This window comes from Panicum virgatum, chromosome 2K (genome assembly GCF_016808335.1).
Source record: "Panicum virgatum strain AP13 chromosome 2K, P.virgatum_v5, whole genome shotgun sequence".
Classification (NCBI taxonomy): domain Eukaryota; kingdom Viridiplantae; phylum Streptophyta; class Magnoliopsida; order Poales; family Poaceae; genus Panicum; species Panicum virgatum.
Genome location: NC_053137.1, coordinates 61,365,047 through 61,383,697, shown reverse-complemented (window position 1 = coordinate 61,383,697; position 18,651 = coordinate 61,365,047). Strand labels below are relative to the sequence as shown.

General features: G+C 42.7%; 1 protein-coding gene and 1 long non-coding RNA gene across 2 annotated transcripts; one reads left to right on the top strand and one right to left on the bottom strand.

Moving 5' to 3' along the window:
• Nucleotides 1–266: 266 nt before the first annotated feature.
• On the bottom strand, nucleotides 267–1,150 carry LOC120692288. Its single transcript, XR_005682563.1, has 2 exons — nucleotides 992–1,150; nucleotides 267–911 (listed from the first exon to the last, which is right to left on the bottom strand). It is a non-coding gene; the product is annotated as an uncharacterized LOC120692288 (long non-coding RNA).
• Nucleotides 1,151–6,199: 5,049 nt separating this feature from the next.
• Nucleotides 6,200–7,995, top strand: LOC120695556 (uncharacterized protein At4g14342-like; the record flags this gene model as incomplete). Its single annotated transcript, XM_039978775.1, has 3 exons — nucleotides 6,200–6,306; nucleotides 6,382–6,505; nucleotides 7,724–7,995. Coding segments are annotated over 3 exons (279 nt in total), but the record flags the coding sequence as incomplete, so codon positions are not given.
• Between the last annotated feature and the right edge of the window lie 10,656 nt (nucleotides 7,996–18,651).

Sequence of the window (18,651 nt, the reverse complement as noted above, 5' to 3'; positions counted from 1 at the left end):
TGTGTTCATCGTGTTCTTACATCTAGATTGGACTAATCCTAGCTACCCCCGAGTATTCACCCTCTGCGTTTAGTCGGGTGCACTACGCCACCCGGCTGTGGGTTTGCACACCACGACAGCTATTATTATTAACTAATGATTTCTGCTAGAGTTCAATAAGATAAACACTAACAATTCCACTGCCAATGCCAGTGCCAGTTTCAGGTAGACCAAAATATAATAAGAACACAGGGCAAAAGAAGAAATTGAAAGACAACAATTTATAATAGCACATGAACTCCCTCACAGCAAGTAGATGGTTAAAAGCAAGTAACTGGAGTTGTGATAACAGCGGAGTGTTCAGACAGGAACTGAATCAACAAGCAAGGCTAGTAGATGCATGAAAGCCTACCAACTCATGTCTGAAACTGTCAACTCCTATGAGCATAGGCGCAGCATCCTTCAGTCTTTGCAAGTAGCTAAGCATCAACCGTAGTTAGCTTTGTAGAAAGTAGGCAAAGGATTAAAGAATGGTGGTGATGCCTGAAGACTAACACAAACTGACACGATGCTATCCGAGCTTTCTTCACAGAACATTGAGGTTCATTCATGCAGAACAAAACGGGATTGGAGCTAAGCAAACAAAAAACTTTACAGAACAGAAAAACACAAGATAATTTTCTGCATGGAATAGGATAACTAATGATCATGGATCAGCTCCACTGCACGGCACAGGTACTTGAACGAGTCAGCGAGCACGACGGCCATCACAAAGTGCTTTCCTAGTTAGGTTTCGTGAGGATTTTATTTCTTTGTTTGCCGTGCCGATCCAATAGCAGCAGGCCTGTGTCCGGAGAGGAGATCCCGCCATGGGGGACGGCGACGCGAAGGCCAAGAGGATAAGCCCGGAGGAGGAACACCGCCGCCAAGAACTGCACCACGGAGATGGCGATGGAGCAAGAACCTCAGAATCGGGAGGGAAGAGGGAAGGAAGACGAGGGCGATGCGTTACCGGCGAGAAGGTGGCGAAGAGCATGGACGATGGATGGGAGCAGCCGCCGCCGTCTCGTGCTGCACCGTCGCTTCCCCTCGCGACGCACCACCGCCTCGTCGCCCCCTGCGCCAATCCGGAGGTCATGAGGTGGGGATCGAATCCGGGCCTTGGAGTGCGGTGGGCCTGTTTCTTTTCCGGGCCTGTTTCTTTTCCGAGCCAGGCTGAAACGAACGGTCAATCCGGCTCCTAGCTGGTTTCTATCCGGGCCGTTTTAATCCAGCCGGAATGGGCTCCGGAACGGACCATTCCGAGACAACCGAACGAGGCCTTATCCAGGCAAGAAAATCCTAGATTGTGGCCACTGTACATCCACTGCCGGCTCGTAAGTGGAAGACGTGCTCGAAGGGGTGATAACTCGAGTAGGTAGTGTTCAGGAGGTAGAGAAGTGTGGACTTGCCAACGCCGTGCATGTCTGCGATCCCCAGCACCGAGGGCGCGCCGCCGTGCTCCAGAAATTGGAGCACCTTGATCTCGTAACCGTCCATGCCGCGCAGGTCGTCTCGGCGATGGAGCCCCGCCCGCACGAAACCCCACTCCTCGATGAACTCCATCTCTTCCAACAAATCTTTTCTCTTGGCAGGCAGGTGCGGAAAGGCGAGGACGAGAGATCGGGTTGGTTAGTATAGCGTTTTTTTCTTTTTTATATTTTTTAAAAATAAAAAATTCAAAAATATATGTCCGTTTTGAAATATTTCAAAAATACCCCCGGTCGCCTCCCCATAGGGCGACAGGCCTTAAGTGTAATTTTTTCTTCAAATTCGCAACGAGATCCCTGGAAAAAAAGGGCCTGTCGCCCACCCCTGGGGCGACAGGGGCCTGTCGCCCGTTGGGGGGGGACAGGGTCCCCTCCTCCTATATAAGCCCTGGCCGCCATATGCCGCCATTCTCTTTGTCATTTGAGCCAAAAAATTCAGGAAACAAGAGAGGGGTGAGGAGAAGAAAAACGGCGAAGCTCTGCCGAATTGCGTACTTGTGATCTACCGGTAACTTCCGTATGAATCCATTGATATTGTATAACAAATTAATTTAATTAGCGGATTAGCTGAATTAGATTTGGTGCTTTAGAACACTCGTTTAGTATTACAATTTCAGTATTTTTACAGACTTTTTTTTTAAATTAATTATGAATTAGAATAGAATTATTAAAGTATCTTATTGATATTGCAGCATAAGGCAATGGCTGCCTCCAATTGCGGAGGATTTTCATGGACTGAAGAAAAATCTAGTATAATACTTGATATCATGACCCATCTTGTTATCAGTAAGAAGTTGGATCCGTTAGCGGATGGTACGATAGAGACGGTGTTGTCCAAAATAGTAGAGTTTAAAGATTTCACATTATTTCGAGGTATTACGACGCAAGATGTAAAGGGACACCTGCTAGAACGTCGGAAGATATACATGAGAGTATGTGAAGTAGCGAATCATCCTAATATCATTGGATTCTTACAAAGTTCTTGTAAGATATGGATGCGGCCAGAGGTGTATGAGATGCGCATTAAGGTAACTCTCATTCAGTTGTAATCCCATCCGTCATTTCGAATCCATATTTATGAAACAGTAACATTGTTTTTTAATTATATGCTAGGATTACCCTGAGGACACATAGTTGATTAACAAAACGATACCAAATTTCCGTAAATTAGTATGTATCTTCGGTGGACTTATGCCGCAAACTAGACGAAGGAGGCGGATAAGATCTTCGGGTGATAGTACTTGGCCTGCGCAAGAACAGATGCCCGGAGGTTCGTCGAGTCATGCTTCAGCACCTCAACCACCAACTTGTGTTAACTGGGATGACGACATGGATGACTTCATGCCCCCCAAACTATGGCCTCCAACACATGATGTTCCTCCCCCTGTACATGAACATAGAATCAGAAAGGAGACAAAGGGAAAGGCAAGAGCTTCGTCAAGTCATGTTGCACCATCTGCAGCACAAACTTGTGTTAACTGGGATGACGACATGGATAACTTCATGCCCCCCAAACCATGGCCTCCAACACATGATGTTCCTCCCCCTGTACATGAACGTAGATCCAGAAAAGAGAGAAAGGGAAATGCAAGAGGTTCGTCGAGCCATAGTACACCACCTGCAACACCACCATCTGTCAACTGGGATGACGACCTAGATGATTTCATGCCATGATCTATAACATATGATGTTCATCAGTTTAAGATGTATTCGCATTTAGTATTGTTAATGTTGTATTATGCTTGTATGTATGTCTCGTACCAAACTTGCATTCACTGGATATGTACATAATGTCGAGTTTGAATCGTACTTAGTCGTAATGGAGGATCGAAGTATAAACATACCATCTATTGTATGTAATGGAAAATACGAGAGTGATCAGAGGCAAACGTTGAAGTGTATAAAAAGCACTAGGGCGTCGGACCCTCTTAGCCCTATGCTGGCACGGACATGGCCCTCGGAGCTTTTCATGTGACTAGAATACTATAAAGCACACATTTAATTAATATAACGATAAGAAATAAGAACTAAGAAATGCATTACATAATATGAACCATCAAATTTTACATCATAATACAACGATAATGAAACACACATCACACATGCAGTGGCATGGCAGAACCCGTTGCAAACTACGGTAAACAGATTCCGGACTAACCTAACATGCCTTAGGTAATTAAAAAAAACAGAACAAACACAACGATGCAGCAAGTCACTAGCACTAGGGTAGTTCTAGTAGCTGTATCCCCACGTAGCAAACTGCGTTGAGCCTTCTCCGCAGTATGCACCCATTGCAGGTGGTGCAGGCGGTGGTGCCGGAGGCGCAAGACCCTTCTTCTTGTGACAATGACAGTTGCAGTAAGGAAGAGTGCATGGTTCATCCTGTGAACCGGCAGCATTGCTGGTATCATCAACTTCGTCGTCTTTGTTACCCTCGCTCACTTCCTCATAATGGTTCACCTTGCATTTCAGATCAAAGATCTTTATCTGGAGGTACTCGATGAACTCCTGAACAGAATCAATTGGTGCAGGATCGACCCATCTATTAAACCACAGTTTTCTGGAGCATCGGAAGACTGCAAAACAAATTTCATGTAAGGTGTCTCATTGAAGATAAAGAAATGAAACAACCGAGTATTACCCATGCGTGTGGATATTTAAAGAAACGCCGACCGCCATCCATCCCGTCGGTGCACATCTGCACTAAGCAGTCCTCACCATGTCTGCATTTTGGCCATGGTTCTCTACGGTTATCGTATTGTCGAAGAGGAGTTTCATTGGTAAATTCACTCTTGTGCTGTGGTGGAAACTCAAACACTGGTTCCGGAAAGGAATCAGGTCCAAGAGGCCCCTCCCATATTATGGGGTCTCCCTTTCTTCCCCCTTTTCCTTTCCCAAAACCGTAGTAATTCTTCCCGCTAGACCCATCTCCAGACATTGGGTATACAATGAGCTTTGTTGTTTAAGTGCTGCTGGGAGTTCACAAACTTCGGAGTATTTATAGGCGCACAAAGGTTTGATACCCGGAGTGTGGAGTGTAAATGTACCTAAAAAGCCTACATGACAACACAGTGAAGAGGCTAGCTGACCTAACACTGAAAAGGCTAGATTCGATTCTCGAAATGACTACTCGATGCATCTCTGTGCATGCATACTCATAGCGCTGCATTGCTGCCGCTCGGTCGATCGCGCCTAGATGCTGTCTTCCCCACTACACGCCACAGACCTGCGCTGTAGAATGACAGGTCTGTCATCCTCGATAGAGAGACTGCTTTGAAGGTGAGCTGGAGTGGTTGCCGTGTTGTCACATCTTTTTGAAATGGTGGAAGGGCACTGCTATTGGGTCACGTATGTCTGGGCAATGAATGCGATATTTGGGAAACCCGTGATCACCGTGCTGAGCAGTGGCAACCTGTGATCTCGTACTCGCAGCTAGATACACTATGGTTCCTATTTTGAGCTATTCGAGCGTGTAGTTGTCATCATCGTCGGCAGGATCTCGACCGCTAACTCCTACCGCACCTAACTTGTCCTTCATTAAATTTTCTCTGTTGATTTTGGGTGCACAACCTCTTAAACAAGTTCTTAAGATCCTTGTTCTTGAAGTGATGTAACGTCCCGCCTCCCCGAGACCGGGCCCGCTTACATCTGGCTGCTTTCTAGGACATAGACTGCCCTCACAGACCAACACCAGTCTTTTCTGCACACTTTGTCCTCACTCATGTGCACCAGGGAAGAACTTCCCGGTCGGTCACCCATCCCCAAATTTCTCCGAGCCAAGCACGCTTAACCTCGAAGTTCTTTGGAGACCGGCTTCCGGAAAAGAAGTTGCAACTTGTTGGTATGAGTATCCTATTAATCCTATTAGGCCCTGGGCCGGGGCCGGGGTGTCACATGCTCACCCCCTTAAGAGACCGACGTCCTCGTCGGTCAATCCCAAGCCAGGAATGTCCTCTCTTGGCCATGTCCCGTACGTCCAGTGCTAGCAGCCCATGTGCCACGTCCGTGCGTCCAGTGCCAACGGTCCCTGTGCCACGTCCGTGCGTCCAGTGCCAACGGCGCATCCCAGATGCCCGCGCACTGACCCGCCACGCGCCCGTGCACATGCCGGTGGCATCTGCGCCCCCACGCGCCCGTGCTCATGCCTCCGCACTTACGCCCGTACCTGCCCGTGAAACCGCGAGAGTCGGCTCTGATACCATTCTGTAACATCCCGCCTCCCCGAGGCCGGGCCCGCTTACATCTGGCTGCTTTCTAGGACATAGACTGCCCTCACAGACCAACACCAGTCTTTTCTGCACACTTTGTCCTCACTCGTGTGCACCCGGGAAGAACTTCTCGGTCGGTCACCCATCCCCAAAATTCTCCGGGCCAAGCACGCTTAACCTCGAAGTTCTTTGGAGACCGGCTTCCGGAAAAGAAGTTGCAACTTATTGGTATGAGTATCCTATTAATCCTATTAGGCCCTGGGCTGGGGTGTCACAAGTGGTCATAGAAGTTTGCACCCATATGCCTAATGTACCACCTGTTTTGACTATTACTTGGTTTCGTAGAGGTTCTTGTTTTCCATTTTGACTTTGGTTCATCCCCCACCCCCTATAAATTCCCTTCCGATTATCTGGTTCATGGTCTTTACTGTGCTGTTTCATTGGCTAGATTGTTCTTTGGCATTTTGACCGCAAGATTTCTAACACAACTTACTATTTTTGAAGGCTAGCGATAGGTTCAACATAAATTCTCAGCTTGAGCATCTTCAAGCCAAATATGTTGGCACAGGACACGCGGACTTGACCAGATTGTAAGTATCTTTTTTCTTCATTAAGAAAAGGCTAACTGAATTGTGAGTAATGCTTAATATTTTTAATATGAACAGTGAGTGGGCTGGAAACATCCAGAGGGACAGCTATGCCTCTTATATTGGGCACTATCCAATGCTGGCATATTTTGCTATTGCTGAAAATGAATCAATTGGAAGAGAGCGTTACAATTTTATGCAGGTATGGAAGTTGTAACTGTTCTACTAAAGTTTGTTGAAGTATGTTTGGCAAGTTTTAATTGTTCTACTAAGTTATACTACAGCAAAGTATGCTTGGCAAGTTTTAATTCCTCTACTAAGTTATAGTACGGTGAAGTATGTTTGGCAAGTTTTAACTCTTCTACTACGTTATAATGTGATGAAGTATGTTTGGTGAATTTTAACTCTTTAACTAAGTTGTAGCACGTAAAAAGTATGTTTGGCAAGTTTTTACTATCTGCTAAGTCATAATTGGAAATTATGTCGAAGTGTATACCAAATCTGGGGCATATATATTACAGGTATGTTTGGTAAGTTTTAACTATTCTACTAAGTTATTGTTGAAAATTATTTCAAAGACTAGACCAAATCATGATGCTAAAAGCAGGGTCATCATTTCTCCCTGCAAGAAACGATATGTCTCGAGTAGAATAGAATCAATGCTGGTCATCCTAAATTTAACATAGAATTAGATATTTGTTGAAGTAGTTAATGATGCACTCAAATCAAAGTGTTAGTTTCTGTTAAGGTAGTCAGGCAACCACAGATGCACTGCTAGAAGATGTTTGAACTATTCTACTGATTGTCCACATATTGGTCTTGCAAACAGAATCAATTTTTAAAGCCATATCCATAAGGGATTGTTTTCCTGACATATCAGTATCTTATTTGATTGGGAATTGGGGCCTTTTGTTTTTCTGTATTGAATTTTTCCATATTATGGACAGCCACATCAACTGTTGTGCTAGATAGGCTAAGTCTTCACTACCTTGTCCTCTAAGATGTAGCCTGATACACAATTTTTAAGTTGAAGTTTCAAATTTGATGTCAAAGTTCAAAATATTTTGCTCAATCTCTAGTGACAGTGAATATGGGTATTTGAAAAATGGAGATAGTAGATGACATGATTTGGCACTTCAGCTACATGGTTAAATCAAGTTTTCTGTACACAACAGAATATGAACAGAACTGTTGTCCACAATTTGCTAGTGATGAGCTTCTGTACTAAATTGCCTTCATGCCTGCCATTAATTTTGTTGTATATCTGTCTAATCTATTAGCAGGCTAAAAGCGTTACATTTGGTACCATGACTTGCAATGTATACCATAATCTTTTTTTCCTACCAGTTGCCGATTACCTTGCAATTGTTTGATGACAATTTTAAATTAAGGATAATGATACATCATTTCTGTGTCACAGAAAATGCTGCTTCCATGTGGCCTCCCTCCTGAGAGAGATGAAGACTGAGGAGCCTCTGCATGATCCTGATGCATCACAAGAGTAGCTTGTCTTGAACTCAGGTTTGCTACCGAAGTAAAAGGGGGCGAGGCTAGTAGCATCTGTGTCTCTGTTGGAAATTTTTGAATTCCCTGATCGTGTATTGGACGCTTCTAGCTTATCCTACATGGATATTTATCATGAGAACCCAAAATTTCAAAATATTTATGCGTTTTCAGGAACGGTTGCAGCTATGGGTTGGGCTTTTCCTCGAGTAAAAACAATTGAGCTTCCAATTTGAGGTTCTCCGGGTACAGTGCCATCTGTCATTGAGAACGAGAAAGGAGTGGCCAGTTGGCCACTACGGATGGGGACTTGTGTTCCCAAGGTCACTGGCGCGACGCGCCCGGGGCTGATCGGATCCCCACGGGCCACGGCTTCAGGGTTCAGGCGCCCATAAGAACGACGCCCTGATGAACTCCCGTTTCTTTTAAACAGATCACTCCTCTCATCTCTCCTAGCCATCTCGCGGCTTCACATCAGCTAGCTTGTGTGCTTTATCGATCGTGTCGTGTCGTGTCGTGCATCATAATGTCTCGTGAGGCTGGTGACATGCCGGTACAGGTAAATGGTGTTTTAGCATGCCCAACGGGGTGCATATCGACATCTCGTTCGTTAATTGGCCACTTTACACAATTATATCTGCTATAAAATATAAGTGTGCTAGTCAGATTAGCACTATATAAGCATCCTTGTGGCAATTGTTAAATGATTCTTTCTAATCTGCAGTTGTTTTTTTGTAAAAAAATAAATCATAAACAGTATAAGGACATTTGATAAATGTTTATCGTCAAAATATGTCAAACCGATTTTTGGATTAAAAAATTAACATAAACGGTATATGTGTGGACCTATATATGCGATACCCACCTTCTAAGAAATATTAGCTACATCATTATGAATAACTGTCCCGTCAATAGTTGAGCATTGGACCTGTGAACAGTAACATCATATCTAGAATTGTCAAAAACTTTTAACTTTAGTCTATAGGTATTTATTAGGACAAGGTTTGTAATAGAAAACCTTAACTAGCAATAGCTATGCAAATACATTACCCTAAATAGAAAAAAGAAAAGTCCACAATGCACCCTCCAACTATCATAGAAGTACGATTTTCAACACTCTACTACAGAATCAGATAATGGAGGCTATCCAACTATGAAACTGAGTAAATTTGGTCCCTTGGGTGGTTCCGTTGTGTAACAATTAAAAAATCCACTTTAATCTAAAAAAACTTATAAATAATTCACTTTAAATTAAAAATTATGAAACTAGCAACATCACTTTCTTTAAATTAAAAATTATGAAACTAGCATCATCACTTTTATGAAAATGTATCTGCTTGTCCGTTATATAGACCAAATTTGTTCTTTGTTTCTAGTGTTTTTTTGGCTTGTAGGTGTGCGCATTATCTTTAAATAAATAAGACAAAAATAATCCAATAGCACACCAACATATATTTATTTTAAAAAAATCTTGGTACCAATTTTATATTTTTTCTGATCTAAAATGAATTAGTTTTCAATTTTTTATGTAAAACCAGAATTTTTTAATAACTTTTTAAAATAGAAACACCCAAACCTGTGTGTTGTAAATTATGATTTTCACTAGAACTAGTTACGATATTGCTAGCTTGTAATACAATGTTAATCTTGTTGCTCCAGTCCATTTGATCAATAGAACAATCAACTTTTTAGAAGGACTTAACAAGATGAGCTAGCATTTCTGTTGGCTTCCATTCACATACCAAGATTTTGAAAGCACATATAACATGCAAAAATGATTTTTTGTTTTGTTTTGAGAATAACAAGGATACAATGACAAACTCTTAAAGATAGAGGATCGCAAGGAGGCACCGGGTGGAGAGCACTAGTGCTGATTCTAGGGATCGAACTCTGGTGGGCATAGTGCACCACCGCATTGCTTCTAAATTAAGCATTCGTTAATTCTTTCTACGTTCAAAATCTCTATAGCTGCGCCGCTTTCCAACCGAGCTACGGTGGTTTCTTCTAAATTAATCACTAATCGATTCTTTCTACATCCATAACCTATGTAGCCAAACAAGCGTTACAACGGTTTCTTCTAAGTTAAGAACTCATCGATTCTTTCTACGTTCTATAGCTCTACATTCATACCACTTGCCAACCGAGCTATGGCGGTTTCTTCCAAAATTAAGCACTCATCGATTCTTTCTACATAAGAATTAAGCTCTATTCTTTTAAAATTAATAATAACATGGTAGTTGTGTATATGTACCATAGCTGATAACCATTTCCTGGGCTTGAAGTCATGAAATATCACAACTTAATTTAGCAAGATACCGCTACCATTACGTGTTTGCTGTTCTCTACCAATTAAAACGTGATGACATCATTCCGATTCCAACTGAATTAAGATACCCCAATAATGCACCATAATTTAAACTCATCATGGCATTTGAAAGTTGTGACTACTAAAATTAATTTAAGTACATATCAAATTCGAACCATGACTAAGAAAACTCGGTGGAAAACCATGACTACATCTCCCTAAGAAGATTACAATAATTCTTGCAACTTTGAAAAAAAAATGCCCGACTAAGAATTAAAATAGAGCTAGCTAGTAGCTAGAGAAACCTAGTACATTAACAGCATGAAATGTAAAAATACTATAGTATAGTATGGGTCCTGCTCCTAGAGAGTAGATATTACATGTGCATCTTTCATTCACTCTTCAGATTCGGAGCCATCATATGAGACTTCTTCATCACTGTCTATCAGTTAAAGCATCGTTCTTATTTTTTGATCAAGAAGTTAAAGGCTCGTTCAGAATAGTAGATGGAGCTGGAGTAATTTGCGAAGACTTGGGCAAGAGTGAATGGCTGGTTGGAGCCACCTGCCATGGTAGCCACATCAAATATTATGTCCTGCACTTGGTCAGCGACGTGAAAAGTGGTCATGAGTGAGGCCTGGCGATTGCCTGCTGTTGTGACTGGATATACAAAGTAGATGCAGCCTCCTTCGACGCCCTGGAACTTGCTGGCTTCAACAGAGAGGCACCTGACATCACTGAGGAAGAGAGCTCGGTTGCCAATGCTGGTTACCAGCTCAAGCTTATTCCTCTCTATGTCCACCCTTCGGACTACCGGTTTTCCATGTACTTCGTACCATGGCCTTGTCACAAGGAGCAACTCTCCCCCAGACTTGACAAGATGACAATCCCATGCAGGGTCACCTTCGGCATCAGGACGACGACGAATGGTGCTGGCCATCGAGATTGTTTGTGCAGAGCGGTGGCTGCTATGTTCCTCGGCGGCGACGGAAGTGGATGAAAAGATGGTTCCTTCATGGTCACTGACATACACTTTGCTCTCAAAGGGCGTCATGGATAGAGATCTGTTGCGGTAATCAACCCTAAACTCTTGGAATTTCTTGCTATCCTGATCAGCCCACATGATCTTACCAGCTTCGCTGGAGATGATGAAGAGCATCATCATCGGCGATGTCGCCATGGTAGCCTCCCTAACCCATCCAATAGTGGGCAAGGCCGCCTTGAAACGCACAATTAATCCCGTGAAGGGGTTGAGCACGCGAACCTGGTGGGGGGATTTTGACTTCTTAAGGATGATCATGCCGCCTCCTGTTGCGCCGACGAACAAGTACTTGCGGATGAGGGGAATGTTCTTGACAAGGAACCGACCAGTCTCGACGTTCACGAACGTGAGGACATGATCATGTCGGTCGAGCAGCGCCCACTTGCTGGGCTCGAAGCGGTCGGGTTTGGCGACGTTCTTGGTGGGACGGCGCCAACTCTTGCAGACGGCGCGGAAGTCCATGTAGCTGTAGATGTCGTTGTCTGCCAAGAGGCAATCGCCTACTTGGACGACGAGGTCGTCAGGCAGGGAGGACCAACCCTTGATTGGAGCCGCCCCCTTAGCAGGGCGAGCGCCCCTTTTGATGATGGAGAGAGTGCAAGGCATGGCCGCATGGGGGGCTATGCGCGCTTCGTGCTTCTAGGTTTGATGTGTTTCAGTGTGTGGAGTTCAGGTGGGGAGTTCTTGACTATATATAGCGAATATAGATAATCGGTGGGCACCAGATATATTTAGCAAGTGTTTAATGAAGCTTGTTTGGAAACCTGGTGCTATGCAGCTGTAAATGGGTAGTAAATTGCTCTGCTATCTCAAAGTTCATTTGCATTCATTTCTGTCTAAAAATAGCACCTCGGCGCTAGAACTAGTGTTGGCAATTTTGGCAGTAGTGGTTAGCCTAGTAGTAATATGCTAAATTGGTAGCACTGCATGTTTAGAGCAAAGTTAATAATACAGCCGGCTTCTGATTCTAAGAATCTTTGCAACTTATATTTCAACCTACTTGTATAATGGTTAGATCTTCGCCATTAATACGTGGTTCATTTAATTATTTATCTCTCTCACAAAATTTTTTAAGTTTTGGTGTCGAAGCTGGCGGTAAGCTTATAGTCCGCTTTTCTTCTCTCTCCTTTTCTCTCATCTATCTCATCATTTAGTCTGCTTACGTCCTATTACTATTATTATATTTGCTCTTACCAGGAATTAGCTAGCTGCCACTTATGTGAAATAGGTAACGGACTTACGACGCGCATCACCTGTAACAATACACGTGATGGATGTCACAGAGGCCCGTCATGGATATGGCCTTCATGCCACCTCTAGATTCTGGTCCAATGTGACATCTGAGCAAATTTAGACGTGGCCCAGTCCTAGCCCATGCTTACTGTGTGCACACTAATAGCACCTTGCTAGTTGAGTAAGGTGGAGTTAACTTATAAATATTTATCACCTAGTGTACTATAAAAAATGATTTACCGCGCCTCAGCTTCCACGTGCCCGAATTTGCCGCCGACGGACCGGATCCACGACCGTGGTGGCCGGATTTGGCGAGCAGCGGGCGGATTTGGCGAGCAGACGCAATGGCGGTGCGGATCCGGCGAGCGGTGGTTCGTGCGGCCTGTGGATGGGCTCGCTGGGCCTGTTCATTGGATTTTTTTGTTTTTTTAATTTGATTTACCGAGGAGGGCACGAAACCATCTGGGTTGAGGTCATGATTAATCGTGACCTTCGGTTCGAGACGGTTGCAAAAAATGTCTCGGTTAATGACTTTTGCCCGCCTCCATAAAGTTTTATGTAGTTGTGGCACTTTCACATTAGCCTTTATTTTAGTTTAGTGTAATCATAACGGAAACGTATCAAATGCAAACCAATATCTTCGTGTAAACCGTACTACAAACTTCAATCTGAACCACCGGGTCAACATCCAAGGGGCATGCGGATTGGATAATTTTACAATTAATTACACGTTTCTAATCACAATTTTGCAAATCCCCCTGCGCACCCCTTTGGATATTAAATCTGGTAACTCAAATTAAAGTTTGAACGACATGTACGAAGAAATTGGTTTGCACACGATAGATTCCCGATCACAATGTCATGTGTACGGAGATCCAACTTTTGAAAGATTGAGCAGTACGGTACATCCAAACAAAACCTACCACCTATATTTTGCAGCTGACAAGTGTTTACGGCCCGTCACGTGTAACGAGCGAGGTTGGCAGGTATTGTTAAGTCCCGTTACCTATAACTTACCGTATGGCGAAGGGCATCGATCCGCCCATTACTTCTTTTGCCTATATAGCTAGGTGCTTCGTTATTTTGAAATTACCAACTTCAAATATTATTTTTTTAAATTTACACAATACAACTCAGACACCCACTGAAAAAAAAATAAAGACCAGCACAAACTATTCCATCCATTTACAAATTATAATTCACTTTTAACTTTTATAGATTTATAAATTTACTATACGGTACATATACACTATATTTACAGTACATAAATTTTAGTGTGTATTTAGAAATTCCAAAACGAAATATAGTTTAAAAATGGAGGGAGTACCCCCGTTACCCGCGGGCAACGTTCCGTGCTGCCACTGCTAACATAATCTTCACATTCGATTTTGGTATATTGGATGCTCTCATATTTCGTCTTCTCCTAATATTTATTTCTGAACTATGAAAAAAATTAGGGATGCAAGTGGATAACCCAGTTTGAAAAACTAGTACAATATATTAAACTAAAAAGGGTTGGAGGTGCCCCTAAAAGTCACTCATTGACACCCCTAAAAAAAATCTAATTTAGTTCCTAAATTATTCTAATCGGTCCAACTTTATATGTAGGCTTCTCCAGTTACCTCCCAATCAATTTGAGGTGTAAAATACTCTTTTACATTTCATCCATAGAATAGATTTAATACAGGCAGCTATTAGCCCGCATCGAGCTGCTCCCACCCCTGGCAGGTGCCCAGGTCACTGCCCCTCGCAGGGTCGCTGCCTGCCTGCCCCCTCACCACCCACATCTCAAGCTGACTAGACGACGATGACTGGAGTAGCCTACGTGGAGGCGTGCCATGTCGGATTAAGGACAAAGTTAGACAAGTCAATTAGTATAGTTTAGAAACTAAATTAAATATTTTTAGGGACTAAATTGAGCCGAGCAAAAAATATCATATGATTCATATAAAACCTCAGAAGAACCCTCTCTCTCTCTCAACCCTCTCTCCTACAGTCTCCCCTCCACACCGACGACCCCTGTGGTGGCCGCCGCCGCCCGACCGGCCGGTCGCCGCTGGCAGCGGTGGTCCGCAGCTGCGCCGAAGTCGGCCGGCCGCCTTCATCCCTCAGCTCCTCTCTCCCTCAGCCCCGTCACCTAGGTCGCCCCTCCTCCTCTGTTTTAATCGCCGGTGGCCGGATCTGCCTGCTCCATTGCCGGATCCATACCTCCCTTTGGCCGGATCTGGAGTGGCGCGGTGTTCCTCCGCCCGACAGTGCCAGCACTGCTTGCCCACCCTCTCGCGCGTGTGCTCGTGTGGTGGTCGCTGGCCGCAAGGCTGGTCGCTGCAGGCGTTGACACGACCCCCACCTCCTCTGCCAATGCTTGCATGTACGGCGGCGATCTTGCCGCGAGGCTGGCCGGTGTGGGCCCTGGGACTCGCACGCGGTTGGCCCTCCTCCGCTAGGGGCAGTCGTGGCTTTGGTGGGGCCCGGTGGGCTTTCTTGGCCCCATTTCGCTCGCTTCACCTGGCTTTCTTAGCGTCGCGTTCTCGAGGAAAGGAAGGAGGTTTAGGTGAAAGCCATGACCGCTTGTGGGTCGATGACGATGACACCCTCGGGCGTTGCCTACCTTGTTGAAGGCGTCATCTGTTGCTCCCTTCTTCCCTCCTCTCCGGCAAGCTTTCTGGGTGAAATCTTGACTTTCTGGTCCGGCAACAGTGGCGCCAGTGGTGTCACTTCCTTCTCGGAAGCTTTGTTGTCAGCGCTCTGGCTTTGGGACCATGGGGTGGCTACCCTACCCAACATATTCAGGCGTTGTAGGAGGTTGCCACTGTTGCCTGACCCTCCGATCCAGCCTTTGCTTCATCTGCCCCACGCCCCCACCATCACTTTTGGTTGCTCAGGTCGCTTCAGTCCGGCGGATGCTTTGCTGCCTTGCTGGTTGAAGTTCGTTTAGGTGGATTGCCGCCTCTACTTTGTTAGGATGGATTTTTTGCCGTCGGGATTTGAGCCGGCCGTGCCTTCCGGTGGATGTTTTGCCACCTCTTTTGGTTTGGGCGGTTGCTTTTCCGTCGTGGTTCTTCTTCACCTTTTAGCAGATGCTTTGCCACTGGGATCTTACTGTTGCGATGGAGATTGTGCAACCTTAGTGTTGTTGTGTTTGTTTTTTCAGGTTCAGTTGTAGCGGTGGTGTGGGTTCCTTTGATTTGTGGGTTAAACACGTTGCCTGTGTTGCTTGCTGCTGTTGTGTTTTCTCGCTTGTGTGTGTTTTTTCAGTATTTTTTGTTTTTTAGTTTTTTTTGCTCTTGTGTCAATTTTTGTTTGGCTGCATCAAAATTGTGCCTATGACTATTTTTTTTAATAAAAAATATGTTCCGACGTGATCGCGAAAAAATAAATTGAGCCGAGACAATACTTCAGGATGATTTTGTTTTACCAATATATTTACGGATGTGTCTCTGTGTCAATCGACTGATATTTTGATATCTGTCAATCGATGATATCAATAGTCCGTCCATCACCCAATCACCCAAGGGCTCAGCTGCTACCTGACTATTACTGGGCCCGTAGTTTATAATAGCGCATTTGTTTATAGGCACGTCTATATGGGGTGCGCAATTGGTTTGTAGACCTGTTAGCATTCTGGGCCTATTTTATGTCTGTTTTGTGGGCCTGTTAAAAAGTGTTGTTGCTGTGGTTACCGGCCCAGGGCTTGTTCTTTTCTTTTGGACAACTAGAATAGAAACCAAAATCACAACAAAAACAATAAATCAAAATTTTACATGTGCAATTTTTGACCTATAATAAAATTACATATACTATTTATCCCCGCTGTATAACTAGGATCTCTATTGAAGGTAACAGGCCCTAATTGTAAAACTGAGCAACATGCCCAACACACATACAGCTACTAGTTTTTTTTTCTTGGAGCATTTTCCATATACAACAATTGTAAACATGCAATTTACTACACATGCAAAATGTTACGTACAAAAGTATAATATACTCGTAGCATAAAATGGAATGCTAAAAAGTTACATCTCCAAAAGATCACATATTGTATCCAACCAAACATATATCCAATATCCCAATTGGCCAAACTTCCAAGCCAAAGCAGATAGCCATCACCACCACAAGTGGAAGAAAAAGTAGAAAAATCGATGAAAATACCTCTTTCTTGAAAGCTGAAAAAAATACTAACTGTAACTTGAAATTTTTACAAACTACAAAAACTTATGGAGTAAAAATTCTCTGGTCAAAACAAAAAAGAGTTGAATTTATGTATATTTGAACAGAGCACCTAGTAGCAAAAGTATATGCACACCTGCTAATCCAAATCCACCAAAGACATCAAGTTAGAAAATAGGTGTTGTTTGTGATTCAATCATTTCGAATGCCATACGTACAATCATAAAAACTGACAGATACTTGAGTTTTGAAAAATCCAAGAGATATGTACAGTACAAGGATAAGTAATAAGTTCAGACACTTCCTCATTAGATCAAATTTGATATACTAAAAAACCTCCACCAAATGTAAATCTAGGAACAACATTTTGTTTTTTTATAAAATATAAACATAGGTAAAAAGTAAATATAAAAATCTACATAGGGACTATTCAAGTTAACAATTTTCTCTACCTGTAAATTTAGTATAATGACCATGCAAGTTTTTCATAGCACAAAAAAGTAACAGCTGATTGCTACCAAACAGAAAAGGAGATGATAAAAGAGAAAGTGACTTAGCTAGTATAATCCTTCGACACTCTTGGCCCCATTGGTCCTACAAATTGGCTCCTCATCTAGCTGTCACAATTGAAGGGACAACAACATATGTCACATTTGAAGTAGGATCAGTTCATGAGCCTAAACCCAACGACAGTGTCCATCTGACATACACTGCAGCTACACTACAAGTTGCAGTGCAATTATATCACAACTAAATGACTAATTCACAGCATACAAAAAATCACATACATTTTTCAAATTTACATTAACCCATCAAAAAAAACTTAAAACTGATATGTTAGCAAAAGTAGAGTTACAGTTTTTATGATGGATGTAAAACAATGGTATCATATGACTTAACACTTGTCCGACTTGATTAAATTAAAAAAATTACACTATAAATAATGATGGAAATGTTGTAACTGAAACATATAAAATTCCTTCAATAATATATTACTATAAATTATCTAAGCTACAAAACTCTTTAAAAATTAATATGCAATCTCATACCTATATATTGCATAGTAAAACTTATGTTTTTTTTAAAAAACTTGTAATATGTGCAGAGGAACATTATAGTAGTTGAAAATTTGTTAATTGCATAAAAAGTACACTTAGATATGTGTGTATAACTTTTCTTGCTAAAAAAATAACTACAAGAATAACACAATGCACCGTATTAAATTAATACAACTTTGACAAAAGCAGTTCTAGGACCAAATATAGAAAGATTACCATGTTAAATGGCACTGGTAGAAAAAGCATGTTAGAAAAAAAATGGATTTATCTGAAATAAATGTAAACATTTTAGGTGATGAATGTTACTTTAAATTCTAGTCGAGGATACCAAAATAAAATTCAGATATTCCCATTCCAGGGTGCACTAACAATTTATACATCCCCATAATCACTTAAATCACCAATGAAATAATGTGGATCAGTTGGGGAGCTTAATTTTGAAATTGGTTAAGAAATTAAAGAAACACTAATTATAGATCTTATAAAGTTGGCAGCAAAAAATGATGTCGGGGACAGAACTGCTAAAAAGCTACAGTGGTGAATAGTGAAATGGGTGAATATTTCAACCTGCATTTGTTAACACCCACCAATGAGACAAATTTACCAGTGAATAGTAAGCTCCCATGCTACCTCATTCGTTATGTCTACAGGAATGGCTTATTTATCCTTCAGGAACTGCTGAAAAGGAAGCCTTCACAAGCAAAAATAACAGGTAGAGAGTTTGCATCTTACAGAAACTATCAGGAATCACGAGGGTACCAACTGCTGCAGAAGCAGCAAGAATATTTAAAAAACTGCCATTGCCCATTGCCTTGCATCAGTTAGATGAAAAGCCACAGTCCCAAAAAAAAAATTTGGACAGCACAAAGCAGGGTGCTAGCAATTACAATTGCATGCACATGCATGACTGGCATAAAAAGAAATTCAAAGCTGCATGCTACGAGAGAAATTCAAAGTCATAGACAAAAAAAATGAGCTAACAATTACATCCACACACAAACGTCATTAACTTCTTAAAAAAACACAAGCGTGATTAG